Here is a 24,845-nt window from a genome sequence, read left to right as displayed (position 1 = left end):
ATGTGTCCCAACCGGCTATGCCACATAGAGATTTCCGGCAGCTCGGTTGCATTTACATTAGCATGGTGACAAACACCTGCATGCATGAAATAAAGAGTGTCCACCTTAGAGCCTCTGGCAACAACCAGTGAGCCCTTACTAATTTTCCACTTTCCACCACCAAATGTGGTAACATAATCAGCATCATCAAGCTGTCCAGTAGAAAGCAGATTCTTCTTGATCTCAGGCACATGCCTGACATCATGGAGCATAAGCTGTGAGCCATCTGAAAACACAAGCCTCACATCACCTCTGCCAAGAATCTTGCATGCATGGTTATCACCCAAATAAACCACTCCTTCATTGCCAGCAGTATACCTGACAAACAAGTCTCTGCAACCTGTGACATGAAAGGAGGCACCTGAATCAATGATCCATGAGTGCATACCATGACCACCTGTAAGAAGTGAATGGGCATCAAGTGAAGAAGTAAATAGGACCTCATCCTCACTGCCACCTGCATGTGACACATTGATTTCTTCAATCTTGACTCCACTTTTGCCCTTTGGCTTTACATCTTTGGCTTCATCTTTCTCTTTGTCTTTGCCTTTTCCCTTTTCCTTTTGATCATTTTTCCATTTGTAGCATTGCTTTTTAATGTGTCCCTTCTTGCCACAATAATGGCATTCCAAATCCTTTTTGGAGCGAGACTTGCTCCTTCCCCTTTCTTGGCTTTTTCCCCTTTGCTGGGATCTCCCACGTGCATTCATTGCATTGGACTTTCCAACAGAGTTGTTTTTCCTGTTCATCTCTTCTTGAAGAAGAGCACCCTCAACATCTGCATATGACAGCATAGCATGCGAATTGCTAGTGGCTGTCCTGAATGTGTCCCAACTCTCTGGCAAAGTGCATAACAGAAAAGTGGCTTTAAACTCATCGTCCATTGCCAACTTTTGATTAATGACCTGGCTGACAATACCATTAAACTCATTTAGATGGGCTGTCATAGACGCCCCTTCCTTCATCTGACAACCTGTCAATGCCTGACTCCCTGCAAAATGTGCAAACACTGCACCAAAAGCACACAAAGTGCTCACAGTTATTCTCCCAAGCTTTATCCCCCACTGCGGAAGCACAAATGCAACTTTTCTCCCACTTTATGTGATGAAATCACCAAAATCTGGTTGCTGCAGATTTTAGACAGCACCTTAAATGTGCTCTATTGCCCTTCCAAAGTACTGTACAGCAGTACTAAGTGCTCACCAATGATGTACCAAACCTGTACCGGCAAGTACAGTAGCTGAAATTGAGCCTTTTCCTCACTCAAATCAGTGTACAGCCATGCCAAAACTTGCACCAAGCTGTGCCAAATCTGTACCAGCAGGTACAGTAGCAATAAATGCTCTCTTGGCTGTCCAAATGAGTGAAAATCAGACTTTTACAGTCCCGAACACTGCATACAACAGTTCCGAACAGAAATTGGGCAAAAGCCCCTTGACTGCAAGCTGATTTTTGAGGATTCAAGGCATAAATGTCTTGCCTGCTGCTTTGCCAAGCTCAACAAGTATACGAACTTGAAAAGCCCCTTGATTTAAGATCAATTTCTAATCATACATGGTACATTGACGCACATGAAGGCATCCAGAGTGTTCACGATGCTTCCCCCTGGTCACATATACATCCAATACATGAAAGCCCCTTGATTTACAGGCACATTGAGTGCTTGTAAGGCATCAGCACATTATCCACAGCATCAAATGCGATTGCCTGCATGCAAATCAACCAAATCGGCACAAAAGCCCCTTGATTTGCACTGCAATTTGCTGCAATTTTGCCCAAATGTGCGATTTCTCACATCATACAGAATGTATGAGTGCTTAATTGCACAATTACATCAAAAGCCCCAAATTTCAACATCCAATTTCCTGCAAATTGATCCTGATTGTGACCAATGTCACCCAATTTTGCCAATTTTGCTCAGAAATTGAGCAATTCGGCACCTGTACCTGCTCAATTGATTGAATTGATAAGAAATTCCCAAAATTGAAGACAAATACCTCTTAATTTTTTTGAATTTCTCTGATTTGCAGGCTGAATTTCAGTTGATGCTGTTGCAGAAATGGGGTGGTGATGCTGCTGCTGTTCTTAGTGTCGATTTGCGCTGCCCGTCGAGCAATGAAGAAGCGATGTTACCAGGCCGGTACTACTGTGGAGGCGAGACTGTTTTTGCCATAGGACAAGGGGCAGACGCACGCCATATCTACGCTGGGTACAAGAGAAGCTGAGGCGAGTTGGTCGGCGACGATGGAGGGCAGCAGTTGAATGCTCGTGGGTGACAGGAACTCCACTACGCCCAGCAGCACAAGCCGTCTAACGCCCAATTGCGTGTTGCCTGCAACTCCCAATTGGCGCTGACGCGTAATAAGGAGATGGATGACGAGGAGCGAAACCCACACGCGATGAGGTCCGCCCGCCAGCCTGTCCGCCCAACGCATCTTCTTCGCTCACTTCAGTGGCTCGCTACACGATTAGCGACCAACGCTTGCTGCCTTCGCCTCCTCCGCCTGGCTGCTGCGACTGCCTGTGGTGTGCTTGTGTTCGCTCCACGCTAAGGCTCTCACCGAAGCAAGTGACTGGCTTAGAACGGACTGCCTGCGACCGACTGGTTCAAAACACACGCAGCAAAGCAGCTGCTGGAGAGTCGAGCTGCTGGCTGCCTTGCACACTGAATTAATTACAAAAGAAACCCCTACGAGCCAGTGTTTCAGCACTCGAGAACAAACCCTAAACCAGGGCTCTGATACCAGTTGTGTGAGAGAATTAGGGTTAGGTTAATTCATGTGTGGGAGACATACACAGAGAGAACAAGGGAGAGAGAGAGTTGTGGGGATAAGTCAACTCATGATGATATGAGTGTGTGACTCCCCTATCACACATTTATATTGCACTAGTACACATAGTGCACTTAGTACATTAAAAGTACTAAGTGTACTATGTACTATAACTTATGGGCTTGTACACACTATAAGGGTGGGCATAACGCCTTTACCCCAACAACTTCTTCATCTTTTAGGAGGCGTCTGCCGCCACTGCCCGTCTACGGCAGCAGGACTTCGCCATTCTTTTACTGGATTTCGAGAAAGCCTATGACAGGGTGGATTGGAGCTTTCTCGAGGGGACTATGTGCAGGATGGGTTCCCCGCTACCTAGATCCGTGGTGTCTCCCCCTCTACTCAGCCTCTCATAGCCAAGTCCTAATCCGCGGCGCTCGGGGCAACAGGTTTCCACTTTCTTGATCACTTCACCAGGGATGTCCCCTTGCACCCTTCCTCTTCCTTTTCATGGAAGTGGCAATGAGCAGTTTTTAGCCTCCCAGAAGACTGGATTATAGGGCCTCAAGCTACCTATTAGATCTCAGGAGGAGCTCCACGATTCAGAGTTTGTAGATGACACAAAGGCCTACCTCTCCAAAGAGTTGAGTCCTTCCAATGGATTCAGGGGGTACACCAGTGCGTTATCTTGTCTGCCAGGTCAGGATTGACATCACCTCAGAGCAGTAGCTTGCCCCCCCTCCTTTTGAGCATTCGGAAGAAGCTTCAATACTGGAGGACGACCAAGTTCTCTCACTGGTAGAGGGTAGTGGTCCGTGGACCACCAAGTCCTTGCTCGCGACCATGTGGTATATCACCTCCTGTTGGGCCTTTTCCATGGCATGTATTGGCCACATACAGCGGTCGATCTACACCTTCCTCTAGGCAAGCAGCAATGCCATGCCGGCACCAGCAAGGTGGCTTGAAGAGTCATCATTCAGCCTCCACAAAGGCCGCCTGGGCATTATCGATCCTTCTATGTAGAGCACAACCCTTTTGGGTAAAGCTGATCATCGAAGGCCGCCTACCAAGTGAACCCTAGAAGGACTTTCTCATGGCCCGTATCTCCGCCCACACTCCAATTCTTGGCAGTCACCGACCTCCAAGTCCAAGATGGATCTTCACAGAGATGAGGACCTATGGGCCTAAGCCCAACCTTCGAGGACCACTTTGCGGCCAGCTTATTCTGAGCCTAGGACCACATCTGTTAGCTCTTCACCAATCTCCCCCAACCCTTGATGAGGAGAGATTTCATCAACCACAGTGATCTCAAACCCCTTGATTACCCTTCCTAGTGACCACACGCTATGCTCACGTCCTCACATCTCTTTGTCTCTTGGAGGGTGGCTCACCTTCAAGCGGCTCCCACCAAAAGCCCAAACAAGCTCACCGTTGACATCGACTCTTCCATCCCTCTATAGTGGCTCGCACCGGTCCACGACCCACCTCTCCCTTAGTGGGTAGAGATTTTTACCTGACATGATAGGTGGTTTGATGCACCTGAATCCCCGTTGACATCGATTCTTCCATCCCTCTGTAGTGGCTCACACCGGTCCACGACCCACCTCTCCCTTAGTGGGTAGAGATTTTTACCTGACATGGTAGGTGGTTTGATGCACCTGAATCCATATACCATGTTTCATCGCTCTCCAAAGTTAAAATCAGCCATGTTTTCTCATAGTCATGGGATAGTGCCAGACATTGATGGACTAGACATGCAATGCATTGTCAATATGTAAAATTGTGAAGAAAACACATTTAATAAAGAGGAGAATGTTACATAAAAATACTAAGGTCAAGGAGAGAGAACTTGTAATTTGTCTTTCAAGTAGATGTTTAACAAATTGCAAGTTCTATGAAACCGTTGTGTGTGTGTGTGTGTGTGTGTGTACATACGTACTTACGTACATACTGTATGTATGTATGTATGTATATATATGTATGTATAAAGAAATGATTTAAGGCTTTGAAAAATTATGTTTCTCATTGAAAAGACAAGTTGTAACATTAGTTTTCTATGGATCCATGTTCACATGGTAAAAAGAGTCACAATAACTCAATTTACCTTGCCATAGCCATAATAAAAACACCACATAACATCAATTATAATTGTGAGAAATGTATATGTCAAATTTCATTAAGGGATGTGTCTTACTCTTCTTTTTGTGGTGATGGATCTATATGATGCAACTTTCCATATGCTACATGTTTCTTACCATGCCATACCCATTGAGAAAGTTCTTATGATATAAGGATGGCTCTTAGAAGGGGGTGGAAAAAATAGTCGAGGTAGTTAAGGTGGTGTCTTTTGAACTTTCTGTTCCAGTTTATGGGTTAGAATTTGGGCCTCTCCTACCCAAGTTATAGAGATCTGTATCAGATACCCAATGGTTAATTTGAACCCTCAATTGCACCAAAATATAGTGATTAGTACTGATTAATCACTGATTAGCAAAATAATCCTCTGTTTTGTGTGCAGAAAACAGAGTATGCGGGGAGTCCAGATCTGGGGCCTTAGAGTTCAAATGAGCTCAAATCCTTTCAAGGCCATCAATAGCAATTAGTCTAGTAGAGGATTAAGCCAAGAAACACAAGATTTGACCAAACATTGAATGCTTAATCTCTGTTTTACCAAAGTCACCTGCAGATTTGATGGAGAGCTTGGATCTCACTGTAGACTTGATGAAATCAAAAACTGTTTTCACCAGCTTGTAGAGCACCCTTGAAAACCCCTAGGGCCAAGAGAAATTAGACCAATGTCTTCTGTGTAAGTGTAGATCTCCAGTTCTCTTCAGAAAAATGGTACCGACAAATTCGCGAAAAATCTGTAGTTGTAGAAGGCAGTTTGGCGATTCGTTTAGATGGGCTGAAGCACAAGGCTTGTGGCTATGTGTGGCTAAAGGCTTGAAGCCTATTGTTAAGCCTGGAGGGAGATCAAGCCCCTCCACCAGCTAGGGATACAAAAGCTCTTTGAAAAAGAGGTTTAAAAAACTTGATTATCTACTAATCTTGATTAGCTAGGTGTGGCAAGATAATGGACTCATAAATTTGTTGGATTCTAGGCTAGGCTCTGATATCATGTTAAATTTGCAGCAATGTGATGAGCTATGGTGGATCAAATGCTAGAATCAACATCATTAGCAAAGAGATTAGACGATAATTATTCAGATGTGATTAGTGAGCAATTAATTGATTAGTGTGAGCAATTATTAAGACGTGATTAGTGAGCAATTAACTGATAGCTTAATGTAGGCATGGATAATCAAAAACCAGCAAATTCTCATTAGGCCAATGCCTCAATTTATAGAGTTTACATCCAAGCATCTAATCCCACTGATCTCTCCTTGATTCACTCCACCTCTTTTGCTTGATTCTCTCCACCTCTTCCCAGAATATCTCCACACCTCCTAAATCTTCTCATGCTACCCTTTATTATCTCCTAGTAGATACTTCTCACCTTTTCACAGCTTCTCTCTCATTTACAAATTCTCTTTTACAGCCTCTTGCTAAGGGCTTGTTCCCGCACACACCCTATTCACTTGTATATTTCAACACATCTACTAGTCAGTGCACTCTTGGTTCAAGCAAGAGATGGGAGATTTGTAGCAACATTGCCGCATGGCACATCCGGAGAGCTCGATGCAACGAAGCCATCAAAGGCACCCACACCCCGCCTGCGGAGTCCATCAGGAGCATCTCGCTCTACATCATTCATACCCTCCGCGGCCAATGGGGTAATCTTCAAAGTGGTTCTGACCGTATGCGGAAGCGTCGGCAAGCCTTCCTGAGGCTCTGGCAACCTAGGGTCCTTTTCTCACAGATAGTGGTGGTGAGCCCCCTTGGCACTATAGACCACTTGTGTGGTTATTTCTTCCCCCCATCCCCCCCCATCCCCCCCCCCCCCCCCCCCCCCCGCCCCATTGTATGAGATAGCCTTCTCCTCATAGAGCGGCCAGCCGGAAGAGAAGTGCATCCTTCCCCCTTTTTGTTCTTTGATCCTCACTCCGTACATGGATGTGAGTTTGTACTTAGCCTTTTAAGGTTGTTGTTTGTTAACTAATAGAGGCTGTTGTTTGTTAACTAATAGAAGGATCTTGTTTCCAGGGAAAAAAAAAAAACTAGGCCGCACACCCATACACACAAACACAAAAGATGGCGATGGCGGCAGTAGGCAAATTACTGAGACCTGATAAAATTGTGAAAATTAAGGAAAAATAAAACCTTAGCTTTTTAGAGTTGGTTGGTATAATTGAATTTCATACACATGCCCTTTCAACAACGAGCTCTTTTCAAAGTGAGCCGATCGACAACAGCCTACTGGCCGCAACAAACCATCTGTTGAAAACACAAACATGACAGCTGCAACAAAGCAACAAGCAAGCTATCCCTCACAGTCCTTGTAACTTTAAAAAAAGCATAACATTTCATGCAATGTAAGGATCGCAAGAATATAACAACACCTGAGTTATGTTGCTGTATTCCTCGCCAAGTGTTTGAACTCCTAGACCTGTAGTGAGGGTGTAGTACAAAGCCTGACCAGCCAGCTTTGTCTGTGCAGGAAAAAAAATATTTAGCTAAAACATCAGAAGTAGCCACTGATACTTCGAGTCGACATTATTGTTAGCATCATATACCTCGTTATGATGTGCGACAGCTTGCGTTGTGCCTGCAGGACAGCCATAACACCTCCATTAATCATCGATACCAGATAAATTATATACTTCAAGTAATCAATCAGAACATATGAAAACACATAATCAACTTAACAATAAATCAATGAAAAGATAATGGGTAGTGATTTACTTTGAAACAATAATTGGTGCCCGGTAGCACCATTCAGGCTTATGGGTGCAGCCTTGCTTCCCCAAATCCCCTCGCTTCCTCCCCCTCCCGTTAAATCGCCCCACCCCACCGCCTTCTCCCCTCCCATTTGAACCACCTCTCTCTCCTTCTCCCACTGCCCTTCATTTGCCTTCTCAATAGCTCCTCTATCTCTCTTCCTTCCCCACCCCCCCCCCACCCCCACGGTGCCCCGCTTTGCTTTCTTCTCCTGTTTGCACGCTTCTACCCACCTTCACCTTCATTTTCCATAGCTTCCCACAGCCCACTCCTTGTCTGCTTCCGTTCCTTTCTACCACCCCATCCCTTATTACCATGTGCCTCCATCGTGAGCTGGCCGACTGCCTCCTAGTGGCCTACATAACCTGAAAATAGGTGAAATACTCCATAAAATGGGTGAACAACCCACATCAAAGGCCCATAAAATAGGGAAAAATATGGGAAATATGGGGAATGCCTAAGTATAGAAATGTCCCCCGATAAACACCAGAAAAGCCACCAAACAGGAGATGATATATGCTAACACCACCTCTCAGGTCCTCGGGCTGGCCCAAGACCCAAGGAGCTGCCATGAACGCCAATAGATGACTGAGATAATCCTTTGGTGAATAAGTCTCCAGTGTTGTCCTAGGTAGGACAATGTCTCCCTTCAAGATCCGCTTCTGCACAAAGTGGTACTAGATCTCTATATGCTTGGTCCATGCATGAAATACCGGATTCTTAGCAATAGCCAAGCAACAGTTGTCGCCATGAGATAAGGGTAGGTTGTTGCTGTTGAAACCAATCTCCTCAAGTAGCCACCGCAACCAAATCACCTCACGAGCAGCCGAGCAAGCCGCTCAATACTCTGCCTCAGTCAATGAGAGCGTCACCGTAGGCTGCTTTTTACTCGTCCATGAAATGGCTCCATATCCAACAGTAAAGCAATACCTTGTAGTGGATTGTCGGGAATCCGCATCTCCAGCCCAGTCGGAATCGCTCTAACCACATAAAGTGGCCTCCTCTCCATAGAAAATGCCAAAGTCCTTGGTACCTTTCAAGCATGGTTATTTCTCGTACCGGTACGAACCTATTCGTACGGTATGGTTCCATACGATCGTACGGTATGAGCCCCCCTGCAAACCCCCCCCCCCCACCATGAGAAAAAAATTCCAAATGCTCAAAAAAAATAGAAATTTTGCTCAACGAAGATCCCAAATGCCCGCAATACTTTGCAACTTTCGTATCCATTGAATATTCCATATGGGGTTGCTGTGAGACCTAAAAAATTAGCAAGGTACACTGGTATTGTACACTTGATTGGTGACTGAGGGCAACCTTTGTTTGAGCAATGTGTGCTGCATGGCTGCCTATAATGATCAAATCGTCCACATAGAGAATGATGAGAGTATACAACCCTTTCTTAGGATAAATGTAGAGATTGGGATCAGCTGCCAACCGCTTGAAACCCTTCTCTTGAAAGAAAGCATCAATCTTCTCATACCAAGCCCTGGGGGCTTGTTTCAAACCATATAAGGCCTTTTTCAGCCTGTAGCCCATACCTTTGGAGCCAGGAACCTGAAATCCCGAGGGCTATTCCACATAAACTTCCTCCTTTAGCTCCCCGTTGAGGAATGCTGACTTGACATCCATCTGAAAGATGGGCCAACAAGAGTGTGCAGCAAGAGCAAGAACATTCTATATAGTCGCCATCCGAGCAGTCAGTGCAAAGGTATCACCAAAATCCACGCCAACTTTCTGAGAATAGCCTTTGGCCACAAGCCTAGCCTTGTGCTTATCCAGAGTCCCATCATTATAGACCCACTTGACACCAATCACCTTCCACTTTGCCGGTCTAGGAAGTCTGATTCCGCTCAATAGAGTCAAGCTCCGCTTCCATGGCCCGCTTCCAAGTGGGTTTGGAAAGCGCCTCCCCTAGGTTCCAAGTCCTTCTGGATGCGTGACATCACTGCATAATTGATGCACAAGTTCTCCTGAGATGATGTCGCGGTATGCAACCGCTCCGATCGATGGGGACCCCCTCCTGAAGGTGAAGGCAACCGTGTTACCCCTGAGTCCTGCAATGTCTGGTACAAGCAATTGGAAATCCAAGATCCCCCATCAGAAATCGAACCCTACTCTTGAGATGAAGCCTATTGTGGAGCATCCACCAAAATCTCCTCCTCTTGATCAATGTCGGATGATTCCTCCACTTGAAGTGCTCGAGGATGTGCCGGGTCAAGTTGAGGAGGAGGAACAAGAGGATCTAGCAAGAAACTAAGGAGAGGCTGAGTCGAATCAGCCCCTGAAGATGAAGAAGCCCTCTCTGCAACGGAAGATGAAGTCTCATCAACCACCTGGCACCACATCTCTGCTAACGATGATCTTCAAGGTTGTAGGATTGTAGAGCCGATAACCTTTAGATTCTAAGCTTTAACCAACCAAAATATGATGCTTGGACTTGGCGTCCAACTTCCCCCTGTCACCATCAGGTACATGACAGACCCAAAAACCCAAAAATGAGAAGCTGCGGGTTTTCTACCGAGGTAGGCCTGAAAGGGGGTCTATCTTGGAACAGCAGTAGTAGGGGACCGATTAAGAATATAAACAGCAATAGCAACTACCTCCGCCCAAAGCTTTTGAGGAGGACTCCAATGTTCCAACATAGTCCGAGCCATTTCAATCACCGTTCGGTTCTTCCGCTCCACCACGCCGTTCTCTGAAGGAGTACCTATGTTGGCAAACTCCCTTTGAATGCCATGTAGCTCACAATACTGATTAAATTGACAAGAAGTAAACTCGCCGCCTCTGTCGGCTAGAAATGTCAAGACAGAGTGTCCCAACTGTTTCTCCACCAAGGTTCTCCATGTTTGGAATCTATCAAAAGTTTCATCTTTGGACTTGAGAAAATAGGCCCATGTATACCGGCTAAAATCATCAACCAAGAGAAAAATATAACACTAGCAGAACAAAGAGACGGAGTGCGCATCAGGCCACACAAATCCGCATGAACCAACTCTAGAGTGTCATAGCTCGCCATGTAGCCTTCTTTGGAAGGCCTTCCAATGTTGTTTCCCTTTGAGGCAAGAGTGACAAGGGCCCTCACATGTGCCAACATCTGGTAATCCACCCACCAGTTGCTCCCGAAAAGCCTTCCACAAGGCCTCCAAATAAAGATGTCCAAATCTAGCATGCCAAAGATCGCCTGTGCGGGTACCTGTGTGAGAGTAAAGAGCCATGAGTTTGTAGAGGCCATGAACTTGATGCCTTGCCAAAGGATCTTGTCAGTGAGAGGGTTCCGAATCATCACTGAGTCCTCCATAAATTCCACCTTAGTGCCCAATTTGCACATCTCATGTACAGAAAGGAGATGAAATCCTAAATTTGGCACATATAGCACTCTCGAGCTGTACTTCCCTCCATTGCCATTCGGAATGAGGGGCATTATCCCTTCGCCATGAATGGGGACAGTAGAGTTATCTCCAATGGCAACTTTGCCGCAGCATTGCTGCAGTTCATCAAGGCAATCCTTGCGATAAGTCATGTGTTGTGTGGCACTACTATCCAAAATCCACTAAGGAGAGTGGGAACAAGAAGGAAGAGCCTGCTCAACCACTGGAGGGGGGGTCTCGGACTCGAGATCAATCAAGGTGATGAAAGCCGACTCCTCCACAACTTTGGTGGATGAACTTGCCCCTTTGTCCTTTGACTTCCCTTCCAAATCCCTCATGCGACTCCCGCATTGTCACCATAAGTGCCCCTGTTTGGAGCAATAATCACAAACCTTCTAGCTACCACAAGAATTAGAAGTTGAAGACCCCTTCGGCTTTGCATCCTTGGAGTCTTTGGAGTCTTTGGAGTCCTTAAAATCCTTAGAAGGAGGTGCCCCACCTTTCTCTGTTAGGCTGATGTCACTAGCCTCAACATTTGCCAGTATGAAAGGGGTCTAGTGGACTCCAAGATGTCTAAATATTTGGAAAGTACAAGCTTTGGGAATGGGGGATTATCCTAGAATACAAAGGACCACACTCCTAAAATTTAGGAGAGTTGCTATTTTTGGCCCGACTCCGATGGAAATTATGTTCGCGTCATTTTTTTTTTTCCGAGAAAAGATCCTTTCATTAGTTATATAAAAACGCCCGAAGGGCTACAAAAGATCTCTCCTGCTCCTAAGAGAGAGAAGAGCAGTGAATACATCATGGCAGCCCGGGAGACTCTCCCTAGGTGCTGCAAAATACAAGCATCAGTATAAAAAACTGAGCGGCTAAATCATACAATAGGGGGGGGGGGAAGAGCCAAACAGGTGGCCTGTAGTGCCAACGGGGGCATCCCGTGTGTAAGGTGTAGAACGGGCCACAACGCCAAGTGGTGTGAAAGGCCTGGCGCCATAAGATCGCCTCATCCGAGTCTCCCCGGATGCGGTCGTACTGTCCTCGCAGGGTGTGGATCAACTCTTGCCAAATCCCCCGAACAGTCTCTGCTGGTGGCTCTAATCTCCCCTCAAAGGCCGTAAAGCACCGGGCCCTCCAGGTGAACCAGATGGTGAGGCTGCTGAGGAGCTCCCATCGTAAATCCCTCTCCTGTGTCCAGCTGGCGGACGAGAAATCCGGTGCCGGAACCAGGCGAGGCAGGCCCCTAATAAATCTGATGGCCTGACTGCCCTGCTCCATCTCATAGCCCATAGCAGGCCCTGACGAAGTCGACCAAGCAGCGGCACCCCACGTAAACATACCCTCTGGAGAGAGGGGGGCCAGAATACGCAGTATCCGCAGCCAAATCTGCTGTGCCTGAGGGCAGTCCCAAAGGCAATGTCTCTGTGTCTCCATAGGGTGGCCGCATCGGACGCAGGCCGCCGGAAGACCGCTGTAAACAAGCCAAGTGCCAACTGTTGAGCCCCTGTGGGCGACCAGCCACTGAAAAGCCGAGATCCTGCGGGCCTGCCGACTAGCCCAGAGCCGAGCCCAGAAATCCTCCAGGAACTCCTGTGAGAGTCCCTGCAATCGCCAATGCCCCGCTGCCGCTGGAGAAACCGTCCTCCTCGCCGTCAACATATGCCGTCCCAGCCGAACAGTATACTGGAAAAAGGTGATCTCTGTGGCCTCAAGGGATGCATAAGGATCATGCCACTCGTACTCCCCGGGGTCCCACTGTAGCCGGGCCAAGGGGCGCGCTGCATATGCCCATATGCGCCAATCCGGGAGCACATCAGCAGGGTCGGGGTCAATATGCCACTTCCGAGAAGCGGCAGCCACTACCCGAATCCTCTGGAAGGTGCACTCTGCAACCAAAGGCGACTCCACCTCCACTCTCTGGAGTCTGCCCTCATCCTGAATCTCATAGTAGAGGCATCTGCCATCCTCAGTGCTAGCTCTGACAGCAATCAGGATCTCCAACTGCGTAAAGGCTCCCATCCACCGTGGGGCCACTGGCTCGAGAGGTGTGAACCACTCCTCTGTAAGTGCCTCCTGAATATCATCCCTCATAATCAACCCCCCTCTGAAGTGACTCAGCCTCTCCACCTGGATCTCCTCTGGTAGACTGCAGAAAGCCTGCCAGTCTCCAAAACTGCGAGCTGGGCCTGCCGCTATGTGTTCGCGTCATTACATTTGGAATTGAGCAGATACCAAGAGTTGGCAAAGTGCCTATGACAGAATGTCTACTAGTTGGGATATTTTTAGAGGTAAAGATTATGGGAGAACCCATCTCTTAGATTGGGACATGTGGCAAGAAAGTGGATCAAAGTGAGACAAGTGGCCTCACACTTGTCACTCTAGCTATTGTGTGGCTCTCCACTTGTCATTGTAGCCTTCTCTTGCCATTTTAGCTCATGGAAGGCCCAAATCTATAAATTGGAGCCCACCATGCGATTGCTGCACGATTCCCCAGCTGGTCGACTCCACCCTCCGCCAACTCCCCCCCTCTCTTCGCTTCTCTCTGTTCGCTTCTCTCACTCTGCCCCCACATGCTCTTGGCTTCTCTCTGCTCGCCCCCAAAGGACTCGGCCATCTCTCTCTCTCTCTCTCTCTCTCTCTCTCTCTCTCTCTCTCTCTCTCTCTCTCTCTCTCTCTCTCTCTCCACGCTGCCTCTCTCTCTCCACGCTGCCTCTCTCCCTGTTCGCTGTACGCCGCCGCCGCCGCCACCCTGCTCTCTTCCCCCCTCCCCGCCATTTCGCCTGCCCGCCTGTTTCGCTCGCATCTCTCTCTCCCTGTTCGCTGTACGCCGCCGCCGCCGCCACCTCGCTTCCCCCCTCCCCGCCATTTCGCCTGTGCCTCTGCCCACCTCTCCCTCCCCGCCATTTCGCCTGTGCCTCTGCCCACCGCTGCCCTGTTCGCTGTACACCGCCGCCGCCGCCACCCTGCTCGCTTCCCCCGCCTGCTGACCTGTTCGCTGTACGCCGCACAGGTCTGCTGGCAATGGCCACCCTTGCTCTCCGTTAGGCTGTTTGCCCTTTCCGGCCGTTTCCCCACCCACCCTTGCTCAGGCCCCCAAGGCAGCAGCATAACTCTCTCTCTCTCACTTCTTCCATGGCTTCACCCTTGCGCAACCCGACGAAGGCGACCTTTATGGTCACAAACAAGAGGATAACAAATGTGGAAAAGGAAATGAAGGAATGGAAGGCAGAGATGGAGGGATGGTGGAAGGAGAAAGCAAACTTTCTCCAAATGGTATTCAATGAGGGTAAGCGGTGGAAAGAGGAGAAGGAGGACCTCATAGCGGAAGTCAAAGACCTTCACGGGGAAGTCAACACGCTCAAAGGCATAATTTCAGCTCTTCAGAGGGAGCTTGCAGAGGCCAAGGCAAATGGTGGACTTGAAGAAGGTGAAATTCAGCCATCCATGATAGAAGAGCTCAAGGTTATCAAGGAACAAGTACGGGCAATTAAGGAAGAAGAGAAACAACAGGAAGCAAAGACTTCCTCATGGGTGGAGGTCATCACCAAGACGCAAAAGAAGATGGATGAAGCGGAGAAGTGGATAGAGGTCGCCAAGAAGGGTAAAGGTAAGGAGATAACAACCCCTACACCTACAATCATTAATATGACTTTGGAAGAGGAACAACGAAGACGTACACGTGCTTTGCATGTGAGGATTACCGGCCTTAAAGACGGGGATAAAGTTGAAGAGGAGGTGAAAGAGCTTATGGTGTTGATGGGGATTGACAGTCCGACACACGCAAAAGCCTGGAGAGTGGGCAAAAAAAGCGGAGGCAACGGGGAAACATCAAAGGAAAGAGCTCTCATACTTCGCTTCCCTTCTATTGAGGCGAAGAAGGAGTTCTTGAAAAGACGACCCACTTTAAAGAATACAGGCATTTTTCTTGGTGATGATCTTACTCTTTCACAGCTTGCACATATGAAGGAAGTCATGCCAGAGATTAGAGCAGCAAGAGAAAAGGGTAAGATAGCATTTTATAGAGAAGGGAGGGTGGTCATCGTGGAGCGACGCTCTACATGACGGTGCGAGACCTATGGGACCAAATTAAAGCTGGCAGCCTGGAACTGCAATGGATCCCTCAGACTTGATGTAGGTGCCTTTGAGGACAGCTTTACAGATAGAGATATAGTCTTCTACTCGGAGACTCACCAGGCCCCTGGTCAGATGATGCCACAGGTGACAGGATACAGATGGGAGACAGCTTGCAGAGTAGGGACGAGATCGGTACACAGTAGTAGAGGATCAGGAGGGGTGGCAGTTCTTTTCAGGGAGGAGCTGCAACCGCTTATACACATAGTTCGGAGAGATGATCAGGCCAGATATATGTGGGTGAGACTGAGGGCCGACACAGGCAGATTCCTGTATATTGCCATATGCTATTTTGCTCCTAGTACATCGACATATGCAGCACCTAGAGGGCAGTCTCCTTTCTCTGTGCTAGATGATGACATATGGGAGTTCTCTAGGGATGGAGACATCATCCTGCTAGGGGACTTTAATGCCCGGACGGGCAACCGCCAGACAGCCTTTTATGATACCTCGGAGGAGATGCTGAGAGAGTTGGACACTCTGGATATGGGATTAGACAGAAGCTCACAGGATGTGGAGTGCACAGAGTATGGGAGATATTTGGTAGATATGGGGACTGCGCATGGGTTGGCCATACTTAATGGCTTGCAGAGGTTTCCGTCAGCAGCTGGATTTACTTGCTTTCCACATAGACATGGTGCTAGCACAGTGGATTATGTTATGGCTATGCCCAGCTTTGTTTCATGCATTGAGGACTTCACAGTTGGATCTCGGCCCATTGGGGTAGTAGTGGATCATGCATTGTTGACATTGACTATCTCTTTTCACTTTACCACAGCTCAGAGGACACGAGGGGCAGATCACACTCGATATACTTTTACCTCAGAGACTGATGCTGTCTACACAGATGGGATTTATAGACGTCTGTACACAGAGGAGCCAGGGAGACCTTTGGAGGAGTTGACCCATATACTGACAGAGACTTTACATGATGCAGCGAGAGAGGCATATCCACATACTCGGCCTGGACAGAGACAACATTCTAGATGTATGCCCCAGAACAGCTGGTATGATGAGGAGTGCAGAGAGACCAGAGCCCGACTGCAGCGGGAGGTTGCTTTGGGAGTCACTACTTACCGACAGTCACGTATTGCCTTCCGACGCCTTGTGCGAAGGAAGAAGCGGGCCTTCCTTGCTCAGCTAGAGCAGGAATTATACCAGCTGTTCTTGAGCCAGGATTCGAGGGAGGCTTGGCGTCTGTTTCATGAGTCCTCCCCTGCTTTGGCCATCACTTCTACAGAGGTCTGGGGTAGTTATGCAGCATCTCTATATACAGTTCCTGGACAGACACCTTTTCCTGACCCGCCAGCACCATGCCCACAGACATGTACTTTCTTTACCGCAGAGATGGTAAGGAAGGCCATTGATAGGATGAAGACTGGGAGAGCATATGATCACGATGGATTGGTTGCTGAGCACTTTATTCATGCGAGAGACATGCTGGCAGAGCTTCTAGCAGTGATGTTCAATCGTGCTATGTGCGAAGGCTTACCCGAGACTTGGAGTAGGTCCACCATCGTGCCTATCTTCAAGTCAGGGGACCCTATGCAGCCAGGGAATTATCGCACTATTATGATTGGTCACACACTAGCACGATTGTATGCATCCATTCTTGAGCAGCAGTTGAGTAGATGGGCAGAGAGAGCTGGCATTCGAGCAGAGGGACAGGCAGGGTTCAGGAGAGGTTTCTCTACTCTTGACCACATCTTGACTCTCCGGGCCATTATTGAGGAGGGCAGGTCGCATGGGCGACGGATTTATTGTAGCTTTGTGGACTTCCGCAAAGCTTTTGATACAGTGCCCAGAGCCAGATTGATGAGGCGATTACAGGAGATGGGGGTACCCACAGAGCTCATATGGGGAATTATGGCTTTATACAGATCAGTTGCAGGACAGGTACGCACCCCAGAGGGGGTCTCTACTTTGGTTCACTCCACTATAGGAGTGAAGCAAGGTTGCCCGTTATCTCCTTCACTGTTTGGTATGTATGTGGATGAGGCTTATGACAACATTGAGAGATTGGGGGACAGAGGAGCCCAGCTAGCAGGTACATGGATCCCACTATTGTTATATGCTGATGATATTGTGTTGATCTCTGACTCTCCTGAGGGTATGCAGCGTCATCTGGATGCTTTACATGAGTTTGCACATGATAGTGGATTGTCTGTCAACCTTGGCAAAACCAAGGTTATGGTGTTTAACACCACGCCACAGTGGGTTAGGCGATCAGCTCCCACATTTACATATGGGCAGGAGATTGTGGAGTATACAGATGCATATACATATCTTGGGGTAGTATTCAGTGGGCCAGTGTTTTCGATGAGGAGAGCAGCAGAGACTAGATTGACTAGAGCACATGCAGCCCTGGGTGGTTTGGAGAGGATGTGTTCGCAGGTTCAGTTTCAGGAACCTCGAACAAAACTCTGGCTTTTTGACACTCTAGTGACATCAGCTATGCTTTATGGAGTGCAGATATGGGGACCTTCAGTGGGCCATCACAGCGCAGGCGGGTGGAGAGGTATGGAGAGGCCTTTGGTATCTATGATTGCTAGGCTTATTAGAGCCAAGGCTGTGGTACCTCATGAGATTATTCGAGCAGAGCTGGCGGCTGCCCCTCTGGTGATTGAGGCTCTTACGAGATCAGTCTCCTACATACATGGCTTGTGGGATCTCCCCCGAGACAGATATGCACGCCTCGCCCTGGAGTCCTCCCGACAGTTAGCTTTACAGGGAGACACGGCTTGTTGGTATGGACAGATGACATCTTGGTTCCAGGCACATGGTTTTAGCATGGACAGATTGCCTCCCTTCCAGTATTCTCTGGAGGCACCCTCTCTCACTCTTACACGGACAGAGATTACCAGACTCATCCGTCAGGATTTAGTTCAGCTGGACATTAGGAGGACATGGATACAGCCGACTGAGGAGCTGGGCACGAAGATGGCTTTCTACAGAGAACATTTTCTTCAGCTCACAGCAGATGGTTTTGTGATCAGACCCAGTTACATGGATGTACACTTGTCTCATGCAGTACGATGTGCTATTGGTCAGATTCGCACATCCTCACACCAGCTTGAGATTCGCACACCGATATAGAGGTATACCAGCTGAGGCCAGGATATGCCGAGTATGCCATGGGGAGCCAGAGACAGAGCTGCATTATATATGCCATTGTACTGCATACTATGAGATACGTGGTCGTTTCCACTGTTTATTCAGAGAGGGTTTTGGACCACTTTCCAGAGTCATGGGGTACCAGGACCAGAGGTGTTTGGGATTGTTCTTGCTTGAGCTGCGGAGACATAGAGATAGCCTGCTTAGGCGCACAGAGAGCCAGACTCAGAGGCACATTACAGACTTCTTTAGTCCGGCCATCACTGCGCCAGATGGACCACAGCAGCAGCAGGACATGGATACCGCCCACACCAGGGGTACACTGATTGATCGTGCGATTGAGCTTGGGTGGTCCAGACGCCCACGACCACGGAGGAGGGCATCCCAGCATAGACGGAGGTTGCAGCGGCAGATTCGGATTATTCTTGCGAGGCATGCGAGACACCCAGTCAGGGTGCTGACCACAGAGGATATTGAGGAGATCCGCCAGTGTCCGATGCGGCACATATTATGAGATGGAGGTACCTCCATAGTGTACCTTCCAGTTCCAGTTTCATTTTCTAGGTGCCAGTAGTATCATCTTTATTTTTCATTTTCTGGGTTTTTTTATCCAGACATTGTATCAGATCCACCATGATGTAACTTTTGGTCTCATAGGTCATTATGGCCTTTTGAAGACGTTAATATAACATTTCATTTCATTTCATTTCTTCATTAATGGAGGCTCTCTTGCTACACACTAGCCTCTGCCACCGTTACAGGCTGCCCTAAGGATGGCTACTCTCTTTCTCTCTCTCTTGAAGGCTGCCCATGAAGAATACCGGCTATTGGGGACTGTTTTGGAGACTTCCATCGCGAAGAAATACTTAAGGCAAGGGTATTTAATCATTTATTATGATTTCTAGCCACCATTGTACTTGTACCAGCCCTTGTACTTGTTGTACCAACCACTGTGCCGGTTGTACAAGCCCTTGTACCTGCTGCACCAACCACTATACTGGCTGTACCAGCCCTTGTACTTGCTATACCAACCACTGTACCTGCTATACCAACCACTGTTTTGGCTGTACCAGCCCTTGTACCGACAGTACCAGCCATTGTACCTACTGTACCAGCCACTGTACCTATTGTACCAGCTGAATGGAGAGCTGAACCTGTTGTACCAGCTCTATTGCATGAAGACCCGTGGTTTTTGGGAAAGAATCAGTACCCACACGGAGGTATATGGATTATATTGTTGGCTCAGCATTTCTACAGCCTGTGTTCTGGCTTGGTAGCCTCGTGTTGGGCTGCGTTATGACATTTGTATATGGATAATCCGCCATCTCCCGTGGGGAGAGTAAGGCCCTCAAAGCTTGTACATGATATTATTCTCCTTGGGTAATAAAATACTCCAAGGGGGGGGTCGGCCCATTCCGGCCTCTATGCGGTCACACGTGCACGCTCCATTTTCAGCATTTGTGGATGTTTTGTCCAGCTTTTATGTTTCATGCAAAGTGATGATGGATATATGTTAAGGCTATGACCATGTTTAAATGTTGTAATATGCATTGATGGTATCAACAAGTGTGTCAAAGGCCCTAGTCCCCCGAGCACTCACCGCGAGTTACAACTGACCCCCTCTCTGTCCAATAAAAGCCTGGCTACCTTTCTTTGAAGAAGAATCCTTGAATCTTCTCTTGTGATCAAGGACCATAGGCACCAACTCATCCCATGTAATGGTTTCCATCCGTCCTAAGGTCAGAAGTGAAGAATAGAAACTCTCATATTTCGGAGGCAACTGAGCAAGTAGCCAGATGGCCATATCCTCAGAGGAAATCTCCTTCCTGCACCCAAAAATTTCAAATTGCAATGACTCCAATTTGTTGATGTGATCCCGCATAGAAGTAGAATCACTGGGTGAAAGCTTCAACATTTGAAGCTCCAGGGAAACTCTCTTCATGGGTTTCTTCCGATCGTAGATGTCGGAGGGTCTCTTCCAAGCAACATGTGCATAGGTATCCCGTTTAATGTGAGCAATGACTGAGGGTTGAGAGTTCAATAGAATGAATGACCGAGCACGAGCATTTAAGCTGATCCCATAGAGCAGCTTCATGCGGAAGGGCATCCCTCGTATCCTCATCCTCTGCGGTGTCTGGGTTGGGCCGGAGCACCGGTCAAGTGATGAACTCCAAAAGATCATAAGTCTCCAGGACTGCTTCCAACATGACTTTCCCCCGGGGTTGGATGAGAGCCGTGATGTACCTCCTCTGAAAAACGCGCCTTTGATGTGGGTTACCCACCCATTTTATGGAGTATTTCACCTATTTTCAGGTCGTGTAGGCCACTAGGAGGCAGTCGGCCAGGTCATGATGGAGTATATATATGGGCTGCCCTCTTCCTCATTTAATCATCATTCCTTGATCATTCTTGGTGAGCACCTTCAGCCCTCTGCCTATGGACTCCACGCCTCGCCTACGGGCTGGTTGTATCCACTCTTTTCTTGAGATTAGTGCATCAGCGTTTTGCTGTTTTCTGTCATCTCTCTTTTGGAGCTTCAGCGTTTTTGTCATTTGTCTACATCTTTCCACTACCCTCTCACATGGTATCAGAGCTTAGAGACGTCTAGACTTGGAATCGTTGATTGGAGACTGATTGGTGCTGATTTTCTGTGTTTTCACGCAATCTTGGTGGTTGTCCGCAGTGGTTCATACGTGCATTTTCTTCTTCGGAGGGGCAGATCTGTGTTTTTTTGTGTTTTTTTCTCCTCTCCACTCTCTTTCTTTCCGGCCCACCCTCCCTACAATTGTAGAGAGCAGCTCTTGGGCTACTATGTTACAAAAAGAGGTATGACTTTACAACTTCATGAGTCCTTTGGCCTGCCGAAAAGGTGGCTGATGCACTTCTACTAACTACACGATGACCTAATCCCAAAGGAGGGAAGAGATGGCTTCTACAAATGATGTCTCATGGTTATATAGGCCTTCGAAGAGCTAGTTAGCCAGATGAAGGGGCTGTCGGCCTGTTTATATGTCCACGACTTGATGGAAATCAGCATTAAATGCTGTCTCATTTTTATACGTGTGGCCTTGATGTTGTTCATACTGTCTACAGTGCCCATGATGCTGCCGACTTCTCATTAGACCATATACTAGCCTTGCTAATGCCCGGACTACTCTAAGATGCTGTCCTAAACCAGGGAATATGCTGAGATTATTCCGTGGCATAGGTGTGCACTTGACTTCCCCTCTTGCTAAACTTGATGACGGGGTGGATACTCTCTCATCCCTCTTTTCTCCCTAGATTACTAACTTTGACACCGTCCACTTCTGAACCCCGGTTCGAGTTTTGATAAAGAGCTGGGCATCTGTTCCACTGTTGTCCCCATGCATGCTATCCCTTTCCGTTAACATAGCGGTGGGTCACTTGCTGGAACGGATCATGCCTGTTGCTCTCTGATCTGAGAGAGCTAACTGATGTATAGGATCTGAGTACATACTCCTAGAGAATGGCTTCCTCCAGCTCTGCTTGTTGCAGACCACTCCATCTGCAACCCTGGCTGCATTCATCTGATGGGTCTGGACACCTTCTTGGGACACTGCGCTTAGTGGCTGAGCTTGAATGCTCTGATACCAATGTTGCATGCGTGGAAGCCTTCTTCTGTGATCTAGCCCTAAGCCTGTAGATGCTTAATGAAATGATTAGACATAGGGGAGAGAGAGAGAGAGAGAGAGAGAGAGAGAGAGAGAGAGAGAGAGAGAGAGAGAGAGAGATGAAATGAAATGTTATATTAACGTCTTCAAAAGGCCAAAGTGACCTATGAGACCAAAGTTACAACCATGTGACATCTGATACACTGTTTGGAAAAGAAAAGAAAGAACTGAAGGTAAGTATCTAGCCCTACAATACATTAGTAGGGAGCATCCGGAAGGAGCAACTAGGGAGAGTGGGAAGCTAATGCTACTAGTCAAAATGGGGTACTTGAGTACATGGATACATGAATACATGAATATGGGGGAGTACAAAAGTGACAGTGAGTACAACAGTTTATGGCTGGAGTGGTAATCATCCTAGGAGCTCTAGCATGACAGGCAAATTTAGAGGCATACCTCCAAGGGACAGGATTTGTCAGATTTGTTGGATAGTGCCAGAGACAGAGGACCACTACATCTGTCTCGCTGCACAGCATATTATGAGATTCGAGGGCGCTACCATTGCCTTTTCAGAGAGGGATTTGGACCACTGGCTAGAGTCATGGACTATTGTGATCAGAGATGCTTGGGTTTTTATCTCCTGGAGATCCGCAGGCTCAGAGAGTAGGAGTAGACGGCCGACTGGCAGGGAGTCCACACAGAGACAGATTACTGACTTCTTTAGAGGGACTACCCGGGAGGACACACAGTCGTCGACAGCCCAGCAGCAGCAGGCACCCTCTGGGACTCTAGTTGAGAGAGCTATCCAGTTGGGCAGATCCAGACGCCTGAGGGTTCACTGATCCTCACATCGGAGACGGTGCCTACACCGGAGGATTCAGAGCATCATTGCGAGGCATACAGGAGATGGTCATGGTATGCACTCATGGATCATTGATTCAGGTGCCTCCTTTCATGTCACAGGTTGCAGAGACTTATTTGTCAGGTATACTGCTGGCAATGGAGTAGTAGTTTATTTGGGTGACAACCATGCATGCAAGATTCTTGGCAGAGGTGATGTGAGGCTTGTGTTTTCAGATGGCTCACAGCTTATGCTCCATGATGTGAGGCATGTGCCTGAGATCAAGAAGAACCTGCTTTCTACTGGACAGCTTGATGATGCTGATTATGTTACCACATTTGGTCGTGGAAAGTGGAAGATTAGTAAGGGCTCACTGGTTGTTGCCAGAGGCTCTAAGGTGGACACTCTTTATTTCATGCATGCTGGTGTTTGTCACCATGCTAATGTAAATGCAACCGAGCTGTCGGAAATCTCTATGTGGCATAGCCGGTTGGGACACATGAGTGTCAAAGGAATGGAGCAATTGTCTCGTTTGGGTTACTTGCCTTCTCTAAAGTTTTCAAGTTTTCAGTTTTGTGAGCATTGTATATATGGCAGGCAACTCCAGTGCCCCCCACAAGAAAGCTCTTGGACAGAAAGATGCTCAGTTAGAGCTTGTGCATACAGATGTATGTGAGATGCCTCAGCTTTCTTTGGGAGGGGCAAAATATTTTGTGTCCTTTATTGATGATGCCACACGTAAGGTGTGGGTTTATCCTCTTCGTTTGAAGAGTGATACATTCTCAGTGTTTGAGAAGTTTGTTGCTCTTATTGAGAATCAAACTGGCAAAACACTGAAGGCTTTGCGTTTCGACAATGGTGGAGAGTATATGTCCAAACAGTTTCAGGACTTTTGTGATGCTAAAGGCATCAAGAGGGAGCTCTCTACTCCTTATGATCCTCCACAAAACGGGACAGCAGAGAGGATGAACAGGACCATTCAGGAGAAGGTCCATTCTATGTTGTCACATGCTGCATTACCTCATGGTTTTTGGGCTGAAGCTGTTATGACAGCCGTTCATCTTATAAAGAGGTCACCTAACACGAGGCTTGGTGGGAAAGTGCCAGAGAAAGTATGGACAGGGAAGCCTCCGTCCTACCAGCACTTGAGAGTGTTTGGTTGCGTTGCGTACGTGCACATACGCAGGGAAATGCGCACCAAACTTGATCCTAAGTCTCACAAATGCATATTCCTAGGATATGGTGACAGAGGTGAAATGGGGTATAGACTTTGGGATCCCGTGAATAGAAAGATTATACGCAGCAATGATGTCATTTTTGATGAAACATGCATGTATAAGGAGCCTGCAAGGCAACAGGAGCCTGGCAGAGTCATCTTTGATGATGATGGACATCATGGACAACAACCAAGGGCTGTAAATCAGCCATTACAGCATCAAAACCAGCCCTTAAATGGTGCTGAAAATGGTCCAAATGGACAGCCAGAGATGGCAGAAGATATCCCTATGGATATACCACAGTTAGAGGAGATACCGGGCATGATCTTTCAACCATATGGTATGGAACAGGAGCCACCAATGGGTGATATGCAGGCTGGACAGCAACCTGCAAATGATGGTCATTGGGTACGGAGGTCCACAAGACCCTCCAGAGCCCCTGACAGGTTTGTTCCAGGGGTTGACTACTTGATGCTCACTGGCTGTGGGGAGCCCTCATGTTATAAGGAGGCTTTACAGAGGGCAGACAAGGCTCTTTGGGAGTGTGCCATGAAGTCAGAGATGGATTCTCTGCACAAAAATGGAACATGGAAGTTGGTGAATTTGCCTACAGGCAAGAAGGTTTTGCCATGCAAGTGGGTTTACAGGCTCAAGGTTGCACCTGATGCAAATCCAAGATACAAAGCCAGGTTAGTGGCTAAGGGCTTCAAGCAGGAATATGGTGTGGACTTTGATGAGATCTTCTCTCCAGTGGTCAAAATGACCACACTTAGAGCTGTGTTAGCTTTGGTTGCACATGATGATCTGGACTTGATTCAGATGGATGTGAAGACTGCTTTTCTTCACGGTGA

At 47.7% G+C, this 24,845-nt stretch overlaps 1 protein-coding gene across 1 annotated transcript in view; it reads right to left on the bottom strand.

Annotated features, from left to right (window-relative positions):
• Positions 1 to 24,845, bottom strand: part of LOC147634542 (peroxisome biogenesis factor 10-like) — a 102,580-nt gene that overhangs the window by 48,017 nt on the left and 29,718 nt on the right. The window contains exons 3-4 of the mRNA XM_086803622.1: positions 7,484 to 7,515; positions 7,310 to 7,399 (exon numbers count right to left, since the gene is read on the bottom strand). Coding sequence (XP_086659748.1) covers positions 7,310 to 7,399; positions 7,484 to 7,515 — 122 coding nt within the window. The remainder of the gene's footprint in view (positions 1 to 7,309; positions 7,400 to 7,483; positions 7,516 to 24,845) is intronic.

The sequence above is a fragment of the Cibotium barometz genome, chromosome 10, assembly GCF_041138505.1.
Source record: "Cibotium barometz isolate CiBa-2024 chromosome 10, ASM4113850v1, whole genome shotgun sequence".
In the NCBI taxonomy this organism is placed as follows: Eukaryota; Viridiplantae; Streptophyta; class Polypodiopsida; order Cyatheales; family Cibotiaceae; genus Cibotium; species Cibotium barometz.
This window is presented reverse-complemented; position numbering and strand designations above follow the sequence as displayed.